At 39.4% G+C, this 23,709-nt stretch overlaps 1 protein-coding gene across 7 annotated transcripts in view; it reads left to right on the forward strand.

Moving 5' to 3' along the window:
- The window catches only part of LOC131692703 (fibrillin-2-like), a 250,397-nt gene that overhangs the window by 65,116 nt on the left and 161,572 nt on the right, over positions 1–23,709 (forward strand). For 6 of the 7 annotated variants that reach the window (XR_009306042.1, XR_009306041.1, XM_058979903.1 and 3 more), the window contains 2 exons: positions 23,191–23,389; positions 23,483–23,673. Coding sequence is in view for 5 of the 7 variants with exons in the window: in XM_058979903.1 (XP_058835886.1) it covers positions 23,191–23,389; positions 23,483–23,673 (390 nt within the window). In the remaining 2 variants the exon portion in view is untranslated. Of the gene's footprint in view, positions 1–23,050; positions 23,128–23,190; positions 23,390–23,482; positions 23,674–23,709 lie in introns of those variants that run through there. The other variant, XM_058979905.1, reaches the window with a different exon arrangement.

Consider the following 23,709-nt stretch of genomic DNA (forward strand, 5'->3'; position numbering starts at 1 on the left):
ATTCCTGTACCCTACCCCCCTCTCTGCGATGTTTACGTGAACTTTGCAATTTTTCGGGTAATTGGGTAAATGGGTTTTCAGGAATTTTTTCCTAAGAGTTAGACTATTGTGGTGAAGAAGAATGTAATGAAAATCGTTCAAACTTTGACCACAGCCCTCTTTCATCCTTTGTCAAATTTCTATGGAATTATCTAATTTCTGATCAACATTATGATCTTTTATATATATGTTTTAAAGATTCATCCTTATAAAATAAAATTGAAGTAACCTATGGAACTTTGAATTGTAATTTCAACCACAAGCTTTCAAATCCTAAATTAGTGGTATTGAACCAATTTACAGATGATTCAATCAAATGATTCAATCAATTTTTCTCGAATTTTGTTTCGCGCGATTTCCTCTGATTTTTTTATGATAGTTGCCATTTCACACTATGCTATTGTAGGCACATTGACTATTTCAAAATCTTTAAAAAAATTGAAGGTAAGCGCTCACACCAAAGACGCTGCAAATTTATTTTATTTTTTTTATAACAGGCAAAAATATAACGAAAAGTCCTTCCCTAAATTGTCTACGTGGCCCCTAAGGTACGTTTGCGTTAGCTTAAAGGTGCCATTTTTTCTTTGTTTTGTATTTTGAATTTCTTAAAATTAAGGGGGTTACACATTTAAATATAATTTTTATTTTATATAATGAAACCAAAGAAATTTTACAGCTTATACATATACAACTAGAGGGGGTGGTTCAATTTTAATGAAGATTAGGTGGGATTAATTAGGGCTGGTTTTTAAGTACTGATACTATTGGGCATTTCTTAATGAAATTATATATTGATCCACTAAAATTAGAAGATTTTCAAGGGGGAGGAGGGGGGGAGTGGTGAAGTCCTACATCTGTGTGTAACGAATGTACTTGAACTGCGTAACCAGCAGCAACTTAAGCGCCACTTTTTGTCAAGAAGAGGTTGCTGCGGCTGTTTGTGAGCCCGGCTGAGGCTCCTATCTAGGGCGGGTTGAAAAGTTGTTCAAACACTCGAAATCACTCAAAAGCTCGCCAAGAGAGGCAAAATCAAAAATTGTTACAATGGACCAAATTCAAACCTTCGACGAGAGAATATTCAGTGATCATTAACGTAGCGGAATTGATAATCTAAATCTTGAACCAAATTAACGGAAGAGCAATTCGATATATTCATCTTCGACTAAGGCCTATGCTTCCTACGTGACGTCACTGATATCTTTCTGGTACAGGCTAATTTAAGACTAGGTTTTACAAATTTAAAATAGTTTTGACCTTAGTGCTGGTGCGAAAGCTAAATGCTGCTGACATTCTGCATGTCGTTCGTTGATAGCATCTTCCGGCGGAACCGTACTTCATGCGGTGATTCGCGGTCGGGATGACCACGTGTTTGCTGGTATTACTGGTGCAGTTGATCGATGGGAGCGACATGTAGAGGTGTTTTATGCTGAACCGTGGTATACGCAGACAGCTTACGTGTGCTGAATGAGTCGTTTTCGGAGGTATAGCGATGACACTGCTCGACGAGCCGCCGGATGTTCAATTCGCGCACAGATGGCGTGGCGCGCTGTCTATCCGGTGCGATGTTCTGTGTTTTCGGATGGCAGTATGTCGTTGCGCAACTTTGCGCGATGCTTTGGCGATAGATTGATGTGACACAAGGGGGTGGTGGCGATGCACTGGCGTCACACGGGCGGAAAATAGCGCACTCACGCACGTGGTTAGCGTGAGAGGGGTCTGTTGAAAGGCGCGAGGATAATTCGTTGCGCGCGCTTCCAGATCAGATTCGCAACCCTCAATGACGAGCCACGTGTAGACAGGCACCCTTGTGTTATTGATTGTCGATTTTGGAACCAGTTAAGGAAAAAAAACCCACGTTGAGCAGTAGTCGGTTTAATGTTGTTCAACGGGCGTCACCTTCAATTAGCCAAATATACCGACAAAGCGTAAAGTGGCCGCTTACCATATGTCACTGAGCACGTTTCTCCTACAGGACTGAACCTTGACACTAATCGTCTTTTAAACTAGCTAAGCTTATTTGCCCTAGAGTTTTAAACAGCACTTTAATACTCTTAATTTTAGCTTTGATCTGGCGAACCTACGTGTCTATTCCACGATACGGCACTACAGCGTGGATTTGGCACCTTTTGTGAACTGATCGAGATCACAGCTTCCAATCAAATGGTTCAAGAGAAACGCGATAACATGGCATGATCTCGAAGCTATTGTCCGCTTTTTACCCGACAACAATTTTCGAAAGAACGCTACTGATCCTCAATACCATCTCGTTCTAACAGTAAGGTTTCCCATCAGGTTTGCTCAGCCTCCCCTTGTGCTGATTGTTCTGTGTAATTGCAAAATCAATCTTTATTTATCCGTCAATGTCCAATTTGCATTTAATTTTATGTTTGCAATGTAATTGTGGATTAAAAAAACAAAACAATTTTGTCTGCTGTTTCCCTAGAAATAGTTTTTCGAATTTAGTGTAGAGCAGAAACACTCGCGGAAATAAACTTCTATTGTCAAAAGATCCTGACTTCTGCGGTAGCAGACAAAGGGTTAAGTCGCCGGTAAACTCTAAGCTTGCCCGTATGACCCTTCCCACGCTTATCTAACCTTTCTTCCTTCAACTCCTTGTCCTTCCTTGAGTACTATGGCTCTTAATATTGAAAAATATACTGCACTTTCCAGTCCCTTGCTAATTGAATGTCGTTGAAAACATAAAAAATTGAAAACTGAGAATACCCGCTTTGGGATACTATTGTAAATGTATTGGAACGAACTTTTATGAAAATTAACGGTTAAAAGTCTAAAAATATCCACAAATTAGATCCGGCAAAAAAGTCGCCCAAAGGTCCCCTGAACTCTCGATGGGGGATACAAGTCTAAGGATTCTTCTAATTTATAGCGAGTTATATAGTTGAGGTCGGTATAGGAGTAAGCGGAATAGGCGAAGGGCTCTCCTTCCGCCTACCAGTACAATGCTCGATTTTTTCAGCGTAGGCGTCAGCTATCGCCCTCGCCATGGTCCAGAAACCGGAAGATACACCCGTCGTCTTGCTATCGGATTCTCTCTCCTTCATCCAGACTATCGAGACCGAGTACGACCCACTCACAACAGTCTGCTGGGTACCCGGTCACTGCAGCATCGACGGCATTGAAAGAGCTGACCGCTTGGGAGACACGTACGCCGACACCTCACCAGATTTGTCCCTGCCGTAGATATATTTGGCGCAACAATACAGAACACCTCCAGCGCATCAAAGGCTCGCTCGACCGCTGGACAGATCGGACCGATATAAGAGAACAACAAGTACTGTCGCGACTTAGAGTTGGGCATATACAAGTCTGTCATACCCACACCGTATCGCGTGTCCCTCCACCAACATGTGTTTCATGCGGAACCCGAACCACGGTGGAACATATTTTAGTGAAATGTCCGGAGTACAGCGACCTCTGACAGCACTATAATCTACTGAACTCCATCCGAGAGATCCTTTCCAACGACCACGCCCGAGAGGAAGTGCTATTATATTTTCTTAAGAATGCGGGACTTTTCGACCTTCTCTGAGGAATCAACCACAACGTTTCTCCAGAAAAAAAGAAAAAAAACTTCAATGCAATAATACCTATATAACAAAACAGTGACTTGTAAGTGTAATGTTAATCATCATATTTTTTCTTTCTCGCAAGGCAAATGACCTATGAGGTTAAAGCCTTTAAATAAATAAATAAATAAATAAATAAATAAATAAATAAATAAATAAATAAATAAATAAATAAATAAATAAATAAATAAATAAATAAATAAATAAATAAATAAATAAATAAATAAATAAATAAATAAATAAATAAATAAATAAATAAATAAATAAATAAAAGCTTTTCGACTAATTATAATACTTATTCTGGTAGTCATTTCTTTGTCGTGGTATTGGATTGTATGTGACTCATTAATTCACAGCTCCGGAACGAGAATTTTGAACGTAACAATTCGCCAGCTATAAGGATGATTGGAAACAGACTACATTATAGCCTAGACACTTCATACTCCTTTTATTTACTTCAATGCAAAGAAATACTATTTACAGGTATTACTATACATGATTCTTGTTTTCTGTTCTAAGAGATTTTAAGACCATGCGACCTTGTCTCAGTTTACTATTTCCAATTACGTGTTAAAATACTGGACCATAAAGTTCTGTTCTGCACAAAATTTATTTTTTTTATAAATCTGACCAAAAAGACATCATTTAATTCCAAAACAAAATGATCATTCCAGTTTCCTAATGACTAATTAAGGCTCATCAATGAAGTAGAAACACCAGATAATCCTTAAACCGTCAAGAAAAGAAGAACGAAAATGAAGAGGTGAAAACAAAAAAAGAATTGATATTAATTAGTAATTTAATTAATTAGGATTTTCAAAAATGTTTCAAAACTTTCTGAAAAAATGGTTCTCAAATTTGTACAATCAGTTTTATTCTTTTACTTAATTAATTTTTTTTTTTAGATTTTATTCTCTATGCTCTTTTTCCAGTTCATTAACACATTTTATTCGTTTTGTTTTCTTTATTTTATTCTATATATATAAAAGTCAATGTTTGTATGTATATGATTTATATACTCCCAAACGGCATCACCGATTGCCGTCAAAATTTATACACAGTAGGCATTTGTTATGGAGCGTGTTTGTGTGCTGTTGGTTGGGGATTATCTGCCCGCCAGATGGCGCTTCAGAACAAATTGTGTTTTCTTCCTATTTCGTTGAAAGTCGCAGCAACGCGAGATGGATATAAGCTAGTTCATTATAAAGATTTGACTTATTATTTTTTTTTTCTCATAATGAACGTTTGTGACCATATCATGATTATAGAATCACGAACATACCAACGGACTCTGTTTAATGTGTAGTCATTCGTTATTACCTGAGATTACAAAAAAATGTAGCCCTAAATTAATCGAATGGATATGACAGGTAAACTCGCAAATAGTCATTTCCTGTGAGTTCACCGTTCCATAGCAGTTATGCAGTAATGAAAACAGACATTTACTGGCGATAAGGCAGTTTGTGTTGAAATCCAACCATGCAACTCGTTAATCTGTAAATCCGCTAGCATAACCAGAACGAGAATGGCCTCGGTAGTTGGAAAGACCGTACACCGGAAATGAAATACGTAACAAAATCCGATAGCTTGCTGAAACACGTGAGTTGAACAGTGATTATAACTTAGTCGTTTCTATGGGAGAATCCAATGTTTTCTGCATAGAGTTCGTATCTTCGTTGAAGATCTGATCAAAAAAATTCTCTTCCGGCTTTGTTTTTGCTCGATAAATTCAAAAACCTGTTTCAAAACTTTAGTTTAGTTATTACGTTTTTCTTTCAATTTCTCATATCATTTCCTATGAAAACGGATCTGAACTTCTTTTATTTTACACATGGGTTGCAAAAAACTTCTACTTAACGTAGATTGCCAATGAACAATACTTTTAAACGTTCCCCTGGAGTTTGTCGTTTTATCTTACTGCATGCAAAATTGTTTTTTTTGCGCTTCGACAGCTTCCAATAGCATTCGAATCGTTCCGCCACGAGCACCCGAAGATGCAATATGGTATTGCAAGGTACAAGTTCGAACACACAAGTCCATTGGTATGATTGCCTTCTACGTAAGTGGAAAGAATCTACTTCATCGAATGCCAGTAGCCACACGTCCGTTGCCCATGTTAGGTGCCCAATCGCTAGCATTCATCCCAAACCCGGCTCGGTGGAGCCGAAAACGAACTAAAGGGAGGGAAAATTCAAAATTTATTAACTACAAGTGCATGCATGAAATATGTAGATATCGGAACAACAATTTATGAGTAGCGAGAGCGGACCATCCTTCGCCTGTTTACCAGGTTGGTTATCTTCGCAAAACTACTGGAGCCATAATCCGCAAAGATGGGTAGATACTCAACTTCGTATTTGCTGGTTATGCTTTTACATACATGCACTGGATTTATTTGAAGTATTACACTTCCCCACAGACTGCCAGTTGGCGAGATGGGAGTAAAAAGAGCGCATTCAGGAAGAAAATATAACAATAAGGCAGTTTTACATGTAAGTGATATTTCGTTCAAAAACTGCTTGGAATAAGTATATTTGGGATATGTTCGTTTCACCCCCATTTCCCCGTTGTTGTCTTCCAGACATGAACTTGAGCTTGAGAGTTACCTATATCAAGTGGACATTCGTGTGCAAAATAGTTGCGATGAATGGGGAAAGTTTTTGCTGACTCTCGTGGGAAATTTGTGCCAATACAAAAGAATTTTTTGCGCCAAAACCTGGGAGGACAATCAATCATGATAGTAACAGGTGGTATTGGAGTTCGGCAGCTGACGTTTCTGGTGATAAAATCCAATATTTTTTAGAGTTAGGTATTTAGCGAGACACATTTGATACACACATAGGTTTAATAAGTGGTATCAAAAACGATGAAACTACGTAATTAACTTTATCGATGCTCCATTTCGCTGGTTTTCCACTGCAATTAGCATTTGAAATGATTACACGAATCATACTATTAACATAATTACAATGGCATATAAAAATACTAAGGGTTGTGTGCAAGACACGACCATTGAAATCGCACATTGTTGTGACTATCTGTATAGTTCTAAATTACAATTAGTTATTATTGGTAAATTATTGTTATGATTGAATATGTAGTAGGATTTAATGTATTCTCTTTTTTTGTCAAAAAAGGTGTTATCATTATCAACTTCTTGATTACAAATACACTAAGGTTTTTCGACGAGGTTTTTTATGCGGATTCCGCGTAAAAAAACCGTCGTAATTGGAAAATCCGCGAATAAAACGCGTTGATTCGAAAATGCGCGTAAAAAATCCTCAGCAAAAGACTTATAATATTTTTGGAAGCTTTTTTTCCACGGATTTCACAAGTCCTTTTGAATGTATACTTTTTCCTGAAAAAATTCTAAGTCCTTTTAAATGCAAAGAACTTAGAATAATTTTGGCGGATATCGCAATTAACACGGTTATTACAAAAAAATATTCTAAGCCCTTTTGAATGCAAAAGATTTGGAAGATTTTCGGAAAGTTGGAGGAGACGGGTCTGGAAGACTTCATAAGGCCCGCATCTCAACAATATGGATATTTTCGGAATGGTCTTGACGAGTAGGTGCCAGAAATCGATTTTTGACGCCATTTTAAAATCCAAGATGGCGACTTCGGGGTTAAAGAAATTCTCTACAACTCTATCCATATGAGAATTTTTGGAATAGTCTTGACGAGTAGCAGACAAAGGTCGATATTTGACGTCGTTTAGAAATTCTAGTTGGTGATTTCCGGTTTACCGAAAATCCCGCGTGAAAAATCTGAGCGAACATCCACAATTTCTTCGAGTGTACGAACTGATCATAAACCAGCGAAATGCAAAATATTGTTATGTCACAGGCCCGATGAGAGGGGGAGGCAGCCAGGGCAATTGCCCTGGGGCCCGGGTCGTATTTGGGGGCCCGCGATTTTACCCGGAAGATGGGCGAACACGTCCGGTATTCATAGAAGAGCTATAAAAATAGCAATAGTAATTTCTTTGTAATCATTCGCCTTATTCAATCGTTATATGATGAAAGCATCAAAAATGAAAACTTTCTTTGATAGTTGACATTTGTTAAAACAAACATTCTTAAGGGAGTTGTCTGCTTTGTGTACTAGTTTAAAAAACGAGTTTTTTGTGTGAATCGACGGAATACACTACAAAATATTGAGAAGCTAATTTAAAGTATTTTCGAAGAAAGCAATAGAGCGTCAAACAGAAATGCGAGCGCACGGACAAACGCCCGTCCTCTTCTACGTTCGCTTCTTTGCGGGTGGTGCCGGTTGTTGCCATGGAAATACTGGGCTTGATTGTTGTTGAGTGAATATTTGTTCCGTCATTTTCACCATATTAGACATACCATGCTGATTATGTTCCAGGCCATCAATCAAGCAGAAGTGTTTGTTTCGCGAAACGAAATATATCCGTTAAAATACTGTTAAAATACAAACTCTACTTCCATCCGGGGGTTGGAATTCCTGCTATTGTAGCACCGGCAGATCGTTCAGCATCCTTCCGGGGGTGCAGAATGCTCTGTTATAATTGTTTTGTGTTATGGTTACCCAGGTAACCATAAGTACTAATTTAAAAGTCTAGATAAGCTATAAGTTAGCATTTCCATTGCTAACTATCTGTATACAAGTATTTTTAATGCTTCACTGCACCTAAAATGTAAAGCATTAAATCTAGCACTTTATCGACATACAGAACATCGACATCAGGCTAAAGAGCTTTTGAAGATAAATGCTATGAAGCTTTTATAGAAAACTCTAAGGACTAATATCTTCTCATAGTGTTTTGAGACACCGAACAATAACAAATATACGTATGCGTTCAAAAGTCACCTAAACTCGTAAGCCTTCATATAATGAATGATGATGCAATAAACTTAAAATCAAAATGCAAATTCTGCACGATTTTTCGAAAAATGCAATTGCATCAATCAATCAAAATCCCACAAGTATACATGCAAATTCTCCCATCCCATTTCTAGAGGAGGGGTGGGTGCGTTATCGAAAGCTTTTTTTTCTTTTGCGGCGTCGATAAAGAAGGGAAGAGTTATTTTAAAAAAACACGGCTCTATGTTAACCCTCCGGCACTCGCGCCGTTGTATTTAGTGCAACACCTTGAGAAACTCTAGCGAAATCTTCTTTCAGCACCAGTGGCTGCTCATTCGAGGAGCCATTCGCGCGAGTGCCGAGGGTTACCATTGCTAACATCCGTTAAGGTGCTTCTGAACGGGAACGTGCCATTTGAACTAGATGCTACTGATTCATGATTCCTGAGTGCCCGCAAATTGAAAAACTCGTAGCTATGGCAATTTCACCCGACTTGGATACCACGGGATAAGAAGCTGTCAAAATTCTTCTGTCTGGCACGCTATCCATGGATGTGGCAATATGAGTCAACCGGAGACTACTAGAAACCACAGACGCACGAGTTTCCCATGGCTGAAGGGGTGCTAACTCATACTCAACTAGAGAGCTTAAATTTAATACAAGCCTTGGGACCCGACGCGACTCTCGACGGCCATGGTTATGTGTTCATCCAGGAGCGTGCGGTGAGATTGGAAGTGAGAGGAGAAAGAAGGATGTGGTGTGAGTTTGGGATTTGAATTGATTCAAATTAAACACATTGTTAATATTCAAGTAAAATCAACTGTAAAACTATTTGTACTACAACTTCAACTTCCAAAAATACCCATATTGATTGGGTTATAGTAAATTTTGCTAAGCCGAAAGTCGGCATCTTGGATTTCTAAATGGCGCTAAAAATCAAATTTTAGAACCACTCGTCAAGACCATTCCGAAAATACCCATATTGGTTGAGTTGTAGAGAATTTCTTTAAGCCGGAGGTCGCCATCTTGGATTTCAAAATGTCATCAAAAATCAATTTTTGGCACCTTCTCGTCAAGTCCATTCCGAAAATGCCCATATTGTTGAGGGAGGGGGCATATCGATCTCTTCCATCTTTCCGAAAATCTTCTAAGTTCTTTGCATTTAAAAGGACTTAAAAAAAATTTCAGGAAAAAGTTTAAATCTTTTGCATTCAAAAGGACAGAGAATATTTTTTGCGAAATCCATGCAAAAAAAAAAACTTCCAAAAATATTCTAAGTCTATTGCTGAGGGTTTTTTCACGCGGATTTTCCAATTAACGCGGTTTTTTTACGCGGTACGCATCCCCCGCGTAAAAAGCCTGGGTGTACTGGAATTGCAAATATATAAAAAAATTCAGCGGCTCTGTTAAGCTCATAAGTAAATAAAATTGAAGAAAATTTAGGGTTACCGCAGTTTTCCGTTTAATGTACAGGTTTGTCTTTTTCTCTTATGTTAGCGGGAGAGCAATAGTGGGTTAAAATTTTGTTCAGAGAAAAAGTGGGCTAAAATATTCTTTCAGATCAAAAAAGGTATATTTATCACAACATCACGCAAAAGTGGGTCGTATATGAATTAGCGCAAAAATTTCAGGGCAGTAGAATTTATCCCGTTTTGCCCCTAAGGAAATAATACATAGGTTCATAACAGGCGTGAAGAATATTTCTTAGTCGGACGTGTTGGTGATGAAATTTTAGTAAATTTTCCGACGCCCTAGAAATCGTGAGATATACACGGTGTCTTTGTCGAACAACTTTATTCAAAAAAATTCGGCATCTGTAAAACTTCGGGATATGAAACAATGGACTCTTCCCTTTCATTTGAAAGTAAAATTAAAATATTCTGTCGAGGGGTCTAGAACAACTTTTTATTTTAAAGTTTTTTGATTGAAAACTTAAGTTTTTTAATGAAATTAATTCACATTTTTGCTACTGATTGGTACTATAGACAATAAAAAAATTCTAAAAGTGAGAATCTGATGAAAAATCTTATTGTCTACAACTTCGAAAGCTATAAATCGATGTAAAATCACCCGAGAAAGTTATTAAAATTTTATCAGCTTTTAGGTGTGCGCGGGGCCTATGGATTAAGAAGTCGATTAACAAGGACTTACAAAAAAAAATGTTGAGTTTAAATGGACAGTAAATTCAGATAAGTTTCAATGTTTACAAAGTCCCATTCTCAGCAAAAAAAAATATATATTCAGATTCCTCCGGTTCTTGGGCGAAAATGACACTTTATGAACAAAGAGGTGTAGAAAGGTGTAGACCAAATTTATTCGATAATCTTATACCTTTTCAAGATGTTGATTAATGTAGTAACGGATTTTATCATGTCTTTTCATTTCTTTTCTCGCTATAGGGGATAGCTAATGTAAACTAGAATGACTCTTCTTCCTGATCCTATCCTGCCTGGTAAAATACAATTGGCTAAAATTCAAAGCTTTATATTTGATGAACTAAAGTAGACAGTTTGAGTCATTGTAATAAACGACGGATTTTCTTGCAATTTTGGGTTGAGAATCCTGTTTGTCCTTATCAACATTAAAAGAAAGACGATTGAAAGAGAAAAAAGCTCTTTGAGTTTTGAATCTATGTTTGTTATTGTTTGGGAGAGATTCATTTTATCAGAATTTATAGAAGCAGAGTTTTGCTTGTCCTCAAATTTTATTTCCAAATCGAACACCCTTCACATAATCTTAGAAAATGGAACAACACAACAAGTTTTATAATTTTTTTTAAGAAGAAATTCCGGAGTCGTTACTCGTTGAACACGAATCACAACAGAAAACGAACAAGAAAATATCAGGCTGGACCATACATTCAGTAAATTCTCAAAGTAATACAAGTCTGTTTATTGAAGATTCCCCTTCTAATATGGGATAAGAGCAAAGACCATATATCAAGAAGACAAAGTTGCCAGTTCAGTTCAGAAGCTGGAGACATTAACAGCAACACGTCTTTCGGATAAAGGCGATACTTTCTATATCTACTTTTATATTGAGATCGCTATCTTCGTACAATAGACAATATCTATATTACTCATTTACTATTGCGATTTCTGTTCAATGTGCAGCGAATCCCAAAAGTTAACAAACTTGAACGTGAATCTCATCGAATTATTTTTCTATCTTTCATGAAACTGTCAATCAGGATGCTCAATCGAAATCAAATCAAATGACTGAATATCTAATCGAGTTTGATCAAATATAAAGTCAAAATTTAGGCCAAATACATCCCACAAGATGCTAACGAGCAAAAAGGTTAATTCAAGATTACATCAAGCATACTCCAGAATGAGTGAAGAAATAAAAAAGAAGAAACAAATATATCTGTGACAGAAAAAAACTGTTTCATTTTGCTACATTACCAAGCATCATTCAAAAGAGTACTAATTCCGTTCAAATTTTATCTACTCTTCTCTATATCTCCTTGCTCCTAAAATATCATTGGTGCGCATAAAACGGTGGAGTCTGGAATTATGTTTTTTCCGTTTAAAGGTGGGACTTTGCTAGCATTCAGGTTTTTGTGAGCACACTGTTAAAATAAGGCAAACCATTTTTTTCACAAATGAAAATGTTTTTGGAATGAAGCTTCTTAACCAATAGGTCCCGTGCGAATCTGGAGACTTCGATAAAAATTTAACAGCTTTCTCTGGCGATTTTATATCGCGATATAGTTATAGTTAGTAGACAATGAAATTGTCCATCAGATTTTCACTTTTGGTAATATTTGAATGTCTAAAGTATTATCTAGGTGCAAAAATGTGAATCAGTTTCATTGAAAACCCTGTTTGAAGTTTTCAAACAAAAAAACTTCAAAATAAAAAGTTGTTCTGGAACAGAACATTTTATTTTACTTTCAAATGAAAGGGAAAAGCCTATTCTATCATATGCTGAAGTTTTAGCGATGCCGATTTTTTTCGAATAAAATTGTTCTATCAAACACACCGTGGATATAGGTCGGCGGAAATTGTTTATTGATCTACGCTATATTTCACCCTAAGGAGGAAAATTTGGTAAAAACCAAAATTTCTCACTAGGGTGAAAATTTGTTGGTAAAAACCAGTCTTTGTACAGGAGGGCACAAATCCTTATTTCATACTTAGTTGCGTTTCGGCTTCGCCTCATCAGAAACCGACACTAACTTATTGTCGGAATAGATTAGCGCCGGCTTGACGCAAACCTCTTAAAACTAAAACACACTTTGTGTTTCAATCGAACGACTGATAAAACGTGATGTCCCTGCTAAGCCAAGACAAGTTTCGGCTTCACTGTGTCTCATCGGCATAAACAGAACTTCTGCTCGAACGGGACATCACGATTGATCAGTCGTTCGATTGAAACACAAAGTGTGTGTTTAGTTTTAAGAGGTTTGCGTCAAGCCGGCGCTAATAAGTTAGTGTCGGTTTCAGTGAGGCGAAGCCGAAACGCAACTAAGTATGTTTATTGATGCTACAGTGAAAACCAAGATGGCAGCTTACAAAACAGTGAGAACCATCATCAATATGGATATTGTTTGAAAGAAGGGTGGTCAGCAGACATCGGGAATTGATGATTATTCCCATTTTGAAATTCAAGATGGCGCCTTCCGGTTACCACAAAACAATGGAAACTGTCATCATAATAGGTGTCATTTGAAAGTGGCTGGTCAGTAGACATCGGGAATTGATGAATAATTCCATTTTGAAATCAAAGATGGCGACATCAGTTAATGGTTAAAATCATGTGAAAAATTTAAAAAAAGTAACAGATTCACTACCTCTAATTTCATGCTGGATGCATTACAATGCAATGGCTTATTGCGAATTGTACTGCTTCAGTATTTATGTAATCGAGAAGAAGTGATGTACCATGTACAGCACTAGGAATGCGTCTGATGCAAGACAATGCATTTTTAGTTCATCACAGAAATCCTTGTTGTACAAGAAACAAGATTTTTCAATTTGATGTCTAGAGAGATTAAACTTGCAACGCCATTGGCGGAGTTCAAATCACTATTTTTTTATTCGATTATGGAGGTTTTAACCGTAAGATCATTCACCTCTTCGGGTTAGAAAAATCTCTTATGAAAAATTTCTTATCCTATGTGCGGGGTCGGGATTCGAACCCAGGTGCGCTGTGTACAAGGCAATCGATTTACCAACTACGCTACGCCCACCCCCATTTCAAAACACTATTTGTTACACACGTTAAATCTGTTTTGAAGGCAGACTCTTTGGATTTATATATCTTAAGGTTATTTCAGTAACTATGTAATACCATAAAAATTGTAGTTTTTTCCTTTCTTTTAATTGCATTTAGAAACATTTCATTACATTAAATGTTTGTTACTTATTTATTAAAGTTATTAGAAAATGTTGAAAGATGTCCGCAGAAGTTACAGCCACGCGCGCGCTTCTTATTCAAAATATTTTTGGAGGTACCTTGAGTGATCAGCTTATATAGCTACTTATTCTTTATTGGCACACACGTTTCATATTTCGGATATACGTGATGCGTTTTTATTACTAAAGGCATCTGGCAACAAGCTTCTGTAGGTATTTCTAATGTGTGGATAGACCTAACTAGGTTTGCGCCTACCTGAAGGCGGGTGTTAATTGGAGATTTTGAAGAGATGAGACGGTTGAGTTCTGTTAGAGCTTAGTAGTAGTAGTTTTGATTTGATTTCAAGAAGCTGTGAAGCTAATCTGATGCGATACTTGTGTATATCTACCAAATTACTTAGGGCATGTTCAGTAGCATAGTATTTTATATAGAAGTTTCAAAGTACAAAAGTTTCTTTGCTTCGAATGGTTTTTATTTCGAACTTCAAAATTGGTCTAAGCTATCGTTATCTTTGTTGCCTCATTTGAAGCACGTTTAGAACTGTGTTTGAATAAAAAGAACTCAATGCACTTAGGTTCACTCGACTGAGGAAAATAATTTAGAGTGAAGTAACGACCTAATGACATGCCCAGGAGCTCAATTATAGATTCATAATCTTGACAGTTCTATAATATAAAATCGAAAATTTTATTACTAGAACTTATCATCCCTAGAAGCAGTTTGAGCGGATGTTACTAAAAGGTACTGAGTGCAAATAAAAAAGAGATTAGGATTATTAGCATTTCATAGGGAAACGGGAGTTGTTATTTTCGCTATTCCTTTTCGTAGAATCGAAAGAATGTGGGACTTTGTTATGTACGTTTCTTCAAAAATTTTCATTTGAAGCTTTGTCTTTAATGTTTTGTATTTAGTGACGAAGGAGGCAGTGAAAAGACGAAGGTGAATCCATCAATTTTCTTCGTACTTTGAAGAAATATGAGAATTTCAGGCCCTGTTGAAATGCTTTGTGGAGAGAGGAATGACTAGATCCCTCTCTATATCCACGAGAGACAAACACAGTTGGGACTGGTGAGCAGCATTGTTAACCTCTCCTCCAACCCTACCTATAACGAACTCTCCAACAAAAGAGGTTATAACTACTAGAGGGAACCTGCAGCTGTTAGCACTGATGCTTTATTATCTCACTCTTACATATGATAATCCTATTAGTTTGGGGTTTATAAAACTTTGGGTGAGCGTTTATATGAAAAGAATGTTTGGTAATATGCGTAGGCAAAATGTGTTCAGCTTTGTCACCGGTTTTTTGAGTTGTCTTATTGGAGCTGTAGAGCTGGGTTTTCGAAAGAATTACTCACTACAATTGCAAACGAGAAGGGGAATATCACCCACTAAAACACTGCTTAAGGCCAATTGCAGTGGTCCATTATTCTGCTTGTGATATTAAGTGTACGGTTCAGATACGCGGGCGTAGGGACTTTACGATCGCGTAGGCATGAGCATATATTTGTTTGCGCTTGAGACCGCGTTGATCAGATTAAAAGTGCAATAGCGTTCACTGATTCATCGGGGTGTTTTTGTTTATGACGTAGTTGTGCGTGGGAGATCGCGTTTGCATCTTCTTCTTTCTGTATTATGGCGAGGGGTTCGAGCGTTTGTAAGTTAACTTGTACGATCGTGTGGTCTTTTGTATGTCGCGTGTGCTAGCGGGTTACTTCGCGTGTATTAATTTGATTTTATCACCGTGTGGCGTATGTTCGTGAATGCTCGCGCGGACCGTCAATATAATACTTAAATTTCAGTGTTCGGTTCAGATACTCAGAAGAGAGCGGGTGCACCCGTATCACTAGAGTTTTCGGTAAGTTCACCATGGAACGTGTTGTTTTAGTAGATATGAGTGTTATTTTTTATTGATCCTATGCTACTAGAACCGAGAGTAGAGACTTCCGGACGTATCCGAATCATGATCGTGTGAATACGGGCGTTTCTAGGTTCACGTTTGACACGCCGTGTTTGTAACTTTATAAGTGTTGAACGGTGCATTTTATCACCAACATGTTATCATATTTCCCAAATATGATCGCAAGATGCCAAAGATCATCTGGTATTTTGTTATCTTCGGGAGTCCTGGCATGGGTAACTCCAAGTTTAAAAGAGTCCTGAACCAGGGCTCATCGCCAGGCCCAGGGTACCTCCAGAGAGCATTTAGCCCTAAATCTAAGTTAAGTTAAGTACTAAATTATATCACAATGTAGCTTAACTAAAGAGAAAGTGGTGTTGCCCAACGTTTATGTGACATAATTATTGTAATACTGCTTTAGTGGAAAAGTCCCCAGACCACATCAAAGTACAGTATCATGACGAGGAATTCATCTTCGGCACCAGTCAATCCGCATAAATTTTTTTATTAAACTCTATATCATAATTCATTATGCAGAATAATTGATGAAAAAACTGTCGATTTAGCTGTATGGTGCTTTCGAAAAAGTGGCTGTAATTGGGACACGCAACGTTATCTATTCGTATCATATCATGTCGTCGTATGTTCGAGTCGCAATCAGGAAGGATGCTTAGTGTGAATAAGATGTGACATTCTGTATACTATGAATCGCTGTGTACTGACCATCCTCTTTCAAATGACACCCATCTATGCACTATTTTGTGGTAGCTGAAAGTCACCATCCTAGATTTCAAAATGGCGGTAGTCATGAATTTTCGAGGTCTACTGACCACCCACTTTCAAATGACATCCATTTTGATGATGGTCTCCATTATGTTGTGATAACCGGGAGACGCTATCTCGGATTTCGAAATGGCCTTAAACATCCATTTCCGGTGTCTACTGTCCACCCTCTTTCAAATCACGATCATATTGATGTTGGTTTTAATTTGTTGATTTGTGGTAAAAAAATTCTGAAAGCATTGTTAGGATTAAAGTGAAATATTTCTTCTCACAGGGCAAAAGTGGCATCATATCTTTAAAACCCATTTTTGCGGTAAGGTTTTGACGATATTATACAGTTCTTCGAGTGGATTTGCAGCAGAAATTTAATTTTGTGGTATTTTTATCAGTTTGTTCAACTGCCAGGTTATATAACTCTCGAGGAGTTGTTACAGTATTTCCATAGTCGCGAGCAAGGCTGGCTCATTTTACCATTCGCTTGAGAGTGCAACCAATAGATAGCATCACAGGGCCCTTTTTCATGGGATGTTGCATAAAATGCTAAAATGCCATTCTGCGCTTAATTCATACTTTGACTGGAATTTACACAAGCTTGCGAAGTTTCTCTTATTTTTGTATTGTGCTGCTGCTCCATCAGACATAAAATAAATTTTAGAAAGATTTGTCAATTGTTTCATAAACTTTATCATTTTTGAGAGGAACAACTGAACTGCAGTATTCCTGTCTTCCAGTCTTCCAGTCTTCCAGTCTTCCAGTCTTCCAGTCTTCCAGTCTTCCAGTCTTCCAGTCTTCCAGTCTTCCAGTGTCTTTCAGTCTTCCAGTGTCTTCTAGTCTTTCAGTGTCTTCCAGTCTTTCAGTGTCTTCCAGTCTTTCAGTGTCTTCCAGTCTTTCAGTGTCTTCCAGTCTTTCAGTGTCTTCCAGTCTTTCAATGTCTTCCAGTCTTTCAGTGTCTTCCAGTCTTTCAGAGTCTTCCAGTTTTTCAGTGTCTTCCAGTCTTTCAGTGTCTTCCAGTCTTTCAGTGTCTTCCAGTCTTTCAGTGTCTTCCAGTCTTTCAGTGTCTTCCAGTCTTTCAGTGTCTTCCAGTCTTCCAGTGTCTTCCAGTCTTCCAGTGTCTTCCAATCCTCCAGTGTCTTCCAGTCTTCCAGTGTCTTCCAGTCTTCCAGTGTCTTCCAGTGTCTTCCAGTCTTCCAGTGTCTTCCAGTCTTCCAGTGTCTTCTAGTCTTTCAGTGTCTTCCAGTCTTTCAGTGTCTTCCAATCTTCCAGTGTCTTCCAGTCTTCCAGTGTCTTCCAGTGTCATCCAGTGTCTTCCAGTGTCTTCAAGTCTTCCTGTGCCTTCCAATCTTCCAGTGTCTTCCAGTGTCTTCCAGTGTCTTTCAGTGTCTTCCAGTGTCTTCCAGTGTCTTCCAGTCTTCCAGTGTCTTCTAGTCTTCCAGTCTTCCAGTGTCTTCCAGTGTCTTCCAGTGTCTTCCAGTGTCTTCCAGTGTCTTCCAGTGTCTTCCAGTGTCTTTCAGTGTCTTCCAGTGTCTTCCAGTGTCTTCCAGTCTTCCAGTGTCTTCCAGTCTTCCAGTGTCTTCCAGTGTCTTCCAGTCTTCCAGTGTCTTCCAGTGTCTTCCAGTCTTCCAGTGTCTTTCAGTCTTCTAGTCTTCCAGTCTTCCAATGTCTTCCAGTCTTCCAGTGTCTTCCATTCTTTCAATGTCTTCCAGTCTTCCAGTGTCTTCCAGTCTTTCAGTGTCTTCCAGTCTTCCAGTGTCTTCCAGTCTTCCAGTGTCTTCCAGTGTCTTCTAGTCTTTCAGTGTCTTCCAGTCTTTCAGTGTCTTCCAATCTTCCAGTGTCTTGCAGTCTTCCAGTGTCTTCCAGTGTCATCCAGTGTCTTCCAGTCTTCCAGTGTCTTCTAGTCTTTCAGTGTCTTCCAGTCTTTCAGTGTCTTCCAATCTTCCAGTGTCTTCCAGTCTTCCAGTGTCTTCCAGTGTCATCCAGTGTCTTCCAGTGTAATCAAGTCTTCCTGTGCCTTCCAGTCTTCCAGTGTCTTCCAGTGTCTTTCAGTGTCTTCCAGTGTCTTCCAGTCTTCCAGTGTCTTCCAGTCTTCCAGTGTCTTCTAGTCTTCCAGTGTCTTCCAGTCTTCCAGTGTCTTTCAGTCTTCTAGTCTTCCAGTCTTCCAATGTCTTCCAGTCTTCCAGTGTCTTCCATTCTTTCAATGTCTTCCAGTGTCTTCCAGTCTTCCAGTCTTTCAGTGTCTTCCAGTCTTCCAGTGTCTTCCAGTCTTCCAGTGTCTTCTAGTCTTTCAGTGTCTTCCAGTCTTTCAGTGTCTTCCAATCTTCCAGTGTCTTGCAGTCTTCCAGTGTCTTCCAGTGTCATCCAGTGTCTTCCAGTCTTCCAGTGTCTTCTAGTCTTTCAGTGTCTTCCAGTCTTTCAGTGTCTTCCAATCTTCCAGTGTCTTCCAGTCTTCCAGTGTCTTCCAGTGTCTTTCAGTGTCTTCCAGTGTCTTCCAGTCTTCCAGTGTCTTCCAGTCTTCCAGTGTCTTCTAGTCTTCCAGTCTTCCAGTGTCTTCCAGTGTCTTCCAGTGTCTTCCAGTGTCTTCCAGTGTCTTCCAGTGTCTTCCAGTGTCTTTCAGTGTCCTCCAGTGTCTTCCAGTGTCTTCCAGTGTCTTCCAGTGTCTTCCAGTCTTCCAGTGTCTTCCAGTCTTCCAGTGTCTTCCAGTCTTCCAGTGTCTTCCAGTGTCTTCCAGTCTTCCAGTGTCTTTCAGTCTTCTAGTCTTCCAGTCTTCCAATGTCTTCCAGTCTTCCAGTGTCTTCCATTCTTTCAATGTCTTCCAGTGTCTTCCAGTCTTCCAGTGTCTTCCAGTCTTTCAGTGTCTTCCAGTCTTCCAGTGTCTTCCAGTCTTCCAGTGTCTTCCAATCTTCCAGTGTCTTCCAGTCTTCCAGTGTCTTCCAGTGTCTTCCAGTCTTCCAGTGTCTTCCAGTCTTCCAGTGTCTTCTAGTCTTTCAGTGTCTTCCAGTCTTTCAGTGTCTTCCAATCTTCCAGTGTCTTCCAGTCTTCCAGTGTCATCCAGTGTCTTCCAGTCTTCCAGTGTCTTCAAGTCTTCCAGTGCCTTCCAATCTTCCAGTGTCTTCCAGTGTCTTCCAGTGTCTTTCAGTGTCTTCCAGTGTCTTCCAGTCTTCCAGTGTCTTCCAGTCTTCCAGTGTCTTCTAGTCTTCCAGTCTTCCAGTGTCTTCCAGTGTCTTCCAGTGTCTTCCAGTGTCTTCCAGTGTCTTCCAGTGTCTTCCAGTGTCTTCCAGTGTCTTCCAGTGTCTTCCAGTGTCTTCCAGTGTCTTCCAGTGTCTTCCAGTGTCTTCCAGTGTCTTCCAGTGTCTTCCAGTGTCTTTCAGTGTCTTCCAGTGTCTTCCAGTGTCTTCCAGTGTCTTCCAGTGTCTTCCAGTCTTCCAGTGTCTTCCAGTCTTCCAGTGTCTTCCAGTGTCTTCCAGTCTTCCAGTGTCTTCCAGTGTCTTCCAGTGTCTTCCAGTGTCTTCCAGTCTTCCAGTGTCTTCCAGTGTCTTCCAGTCTTCCAGTGTCTTTCAGTCTTCTAGTCTTCCAGTCTTCCAATGTCTTCCAGTCTTCCAGTGTCTTCCAGTCTTCCAGTGTTTTCCAGTCTTCCAGTGTCTTCCAGTCTTCCAGTGTCTTCTAGTCTTCCAGTCTTCCAGTGTCTTCCAGTCTTCCGGTGTCTTCCAGTCTTCCAGTGTCTTCCAGTCTTCCAGTGTCTTCCGGTGTTCTAGTGTCTTCTAGTCTTCCAGTGTCTTCCGGTCTTCCAGTGTCTTCCAGTCTTCCAGTGTCTTCCAGTCTTCCAGTGTCTTCCAGTCTTCCAGTGTCTTCCAGTGTCTTCCAGTGTCTTCCAGTGTCTTCCAGTGTCTTCCAGTCTTCCAGTGTCTTCCAGTCTTCCAGTGTCTTCCAGTCTTCCAGTGTCTTCCAGTCTTCCAATGTCTTCCACTCTTCCAGTGTCTTCCGGTCTTCCAGTGTCTTCCGGTCTTCCAGTGTCTTCCAGTGTCTTCCAGTGTCTTCCAGTCTTCCAATGTCTTCCGGTCTTCCAGTGTCTTCCGGTCTTCCAGTGTCTTCCAGTCTTCCAGTGCCTTCCAGTGTCTTCCAGTCTTCCAGTGTCTTCCAGTCTTCCAGTGTCTTCCAGTGTCTTCCAGTCTTCCAGTATCTTCCAGTCTTCAAGTGTCTTCCGGTCTTCCAGTGTCTTCCAGTCTTCCAGTGTCTTCCGGTCTTCCAGTGTCTTCCAGTCTTCCAATGTCTTCCGGTCTTCCAGTGTCTTCCAGTCTTCCAGTGTCTTCCAGTCTTCCAGTGCCTTCCAGTGTCTTCCAGTCTTCCAGTGTCTTTTAGTCTTCCAGTCTTCATTCAAGTTTTCCAGTCTTGATTCAAGTTTGCTATGAATATATACCAAATTCGTCACTGGTACTTTTTGCATGTAGGCAACTAATAGTAGGGAAATTGGATTCTGAGATGATCATGTTTGGACATGGAAAGTTTTTTTTCAAATAACTTTTTTTCCTTGAAAGTGCCTAACGTGAATTTTTGACGGTTGGTAAGGAACATACATACCTATCTTGGAACAAAATATCCAAATCAAAGATGGCGTTTTTTTGTAAATCGACTTCAAATGTTTAAAATCGATTTTTTTTCAGTGTAGGAGTCGATGAAGAATTTTTTTCAATATTTTTATTAAAAAATTTGACTAATTTTGTGAAATTCACTCCTATAACTTTTTTCTGTAGGATTTTTTCATTTTTAGACTATAGCCATTTGAAAAAAATTGGTAAGAAAAGTTTGACCATTTTCAAAAGACAGTCTAGATCATTTTTGGAAAAACAAAGTATGCGAAGTGGCTTTTTGTGACAAAGTTCACATATACAGAAAGTTTCATTAAAATCTGAGAGGTTGCTGTCAACATTTGTTTGAGTTGGAGCAAAAGTCGTCCTATGTGGCAGATCGACTTGCATTGATCTCATCAGCATTCGGAACTTGTCCCGTTGTTTTATTTTAGATATTTTTTCTAGCAAGTCTCAAAAAAGATTTCTGTTGGTTAACTACATGCGAAAGCACAATTTGTTCGAACGAAGGATGTATAAATAGTCCAAAGGAGGCATAACCACTTGCAAAATACCTGGGGGTACGTTTTGGCTTTCTCTAATAACAAATCACACCAGAACTTGTCTTCATAACCGCAAGTGGCTATAAAAAATTAGTCAGGTAGCCAAAAAAAAGTTTCGCAATTTATGCACGATCCTTTTTTGACATCCCACCTAAATACTACCTGCTAATCCATCTTCGCTAGCGCTTGTTAAAGCGACCTCCGGGAAAAGGCAATAATTTTCAACCTGCATCAACCTCACACCGCTTGTTGTGGGAACACCAGATGGGATTACAAGGTTTTCGACAACGGCTGCTATTTTCCGCTCTAAATAAAACTTACTTCTTTACATAGGCCACGTAGTCATTAGTAGGAACGGGAGAAGGCCTTACATTTGCACTACTATTGTGAAGACAGATTTCATCAACTCGAGATATATAATTATGCAACTGCTGAAAGAATGCTTTCATGCGAAATAAGCGTTGACATATTAATCCACTTTAATGTGACTGATTCTAGAAGGTGGACCATTAATCAACTTGAAGTGGGAAGCAAACTAAATAGGAGAGGATTTATAACCACTTCATTGAAAAACCTTCGACAGCCAAAGGCACACATTAGGTAGTGTGGGTGTATATTATCCTGTTTGAGTTTCGATAAAAGCAAAAAATATCATTTTACGGATAAGTATTGTGCCGATGTCAACTCCTTTCAGATTTTCCATCAGCGCAGTTGCTGACGAAACACGTTTCTTCAATTTCCTAGTAATCATTGTTTAACTCGACACGGGCGGCTCGCTTTCCCCGGGCTTCTGGACTCCGTGTCGGAAAGAAGTGGGCGCAAAAATGATACCCTTTTTCTCCAGAGTGGTATATATTGTCATCGCATCGCGTGCGATAGGAAGCATTCGGTTATGATGAAAGGCAGCTTCCGGATTGCCATTACCAGGCACCACTGCTGTTTCAGATCCCCCTGAAATGTGACTGGGATTGTGCAATGAAGCCTTCAATTCTCTAGCTCTGTTGGTCGAGAAAAACGATTTGTCTGCAGTTCCGTCCGTCCCGGTTCGGTTCGGCCCCCCTCCAATCTGTTGCGGATCCATCGTATGATCGATTCGGGATGTGCTGAGCTTTTGCTCGGGAATGAATCGCATTTCGATGCAAAGGAAATCCAATTAACAACGAGCAAATGTGATGGAATTCCCTGGTGATTAAGTACGAGAATAAATGAGATTAGCACGATTTTGCATGCGTAACGTTTGATATAAATCTCGCTTTTGATGTGTGAGTTGGGCTTGGCGGAAAATTGCATACGCATTTCGTTCAGTAGCAGAGTGTTTGAAACATCAGCGAAAAGCAACCCATGAGTTGATAGTCCAATTATTCGCTGCAAAATTGTTTGAGTGAATGAAATGATACAACTTTTTAGTTTGATCCAAGTATGTCATTATCGTTGTCCTGCATTATACAGAGAAATGTCAAACTCGTAACGTTCATAAATTTAGTGCGGAAACAATTTCGCCTACATGTACTCTCTTTCGCGTAAATCCGTGAAACTAAAACGACAAACTGTGCTTGATTTATCCCACAGAATCACCCGACGACGGTAGTGGCGGCAGTTCCCAGCAGCAGCAGCAGCCAAAGAAACGCAAAGGTTCCCGAGGTCAAAACATCCAAGAGGAGACCGCCGTTAGCAGTGACATGGCCTCGCAGCTTGATTTGTCCTGTATGGCCCAGGGCTTGATTCATGCGCCCGAGATAGACAATGGCTACGTTGTCAAGTACAACAGGTAAGCTACCATACTCTCACTGAAGTGATACATAGGTTTTATGCGTGCATGTGTCTGGAATGTGTTTTCGTACCTTTTTCTTCCTGCTTCCAGGCGAAAGAAAGACGACCACATTTTCCTGGTCGCTTTCTACGAGTGTGATGACTACTATGAACTACAGCCACCAGAAACGGATCGATTGTTCTGCAGTGACCAGCAATGGATCGGAACGAAGCCCAACTGTGTTTCCACGCGGCCGGAAGGGGAGGAGGAGGAGGATGATGAGGGGGAGGAGGAAGAAGAAGGTGAGTAACTTGGCTAAATTATGATTCTATTGCGAA

Source organism: Topomyia yanbarensis, chromosome 3, assembly GCF_030247195.1.
Source record: "Topomyia yanbarensis strain Yona2022 chromosome 3, ASM3024719v1, whole genome shotgun sequence".
Classification (NCBI taxonomy): Eukaryota; Metazoa; Arthropoda; class Insecta; order Diptera; family Culicidae; genus Topomyia; species Topomyia yanbarensis.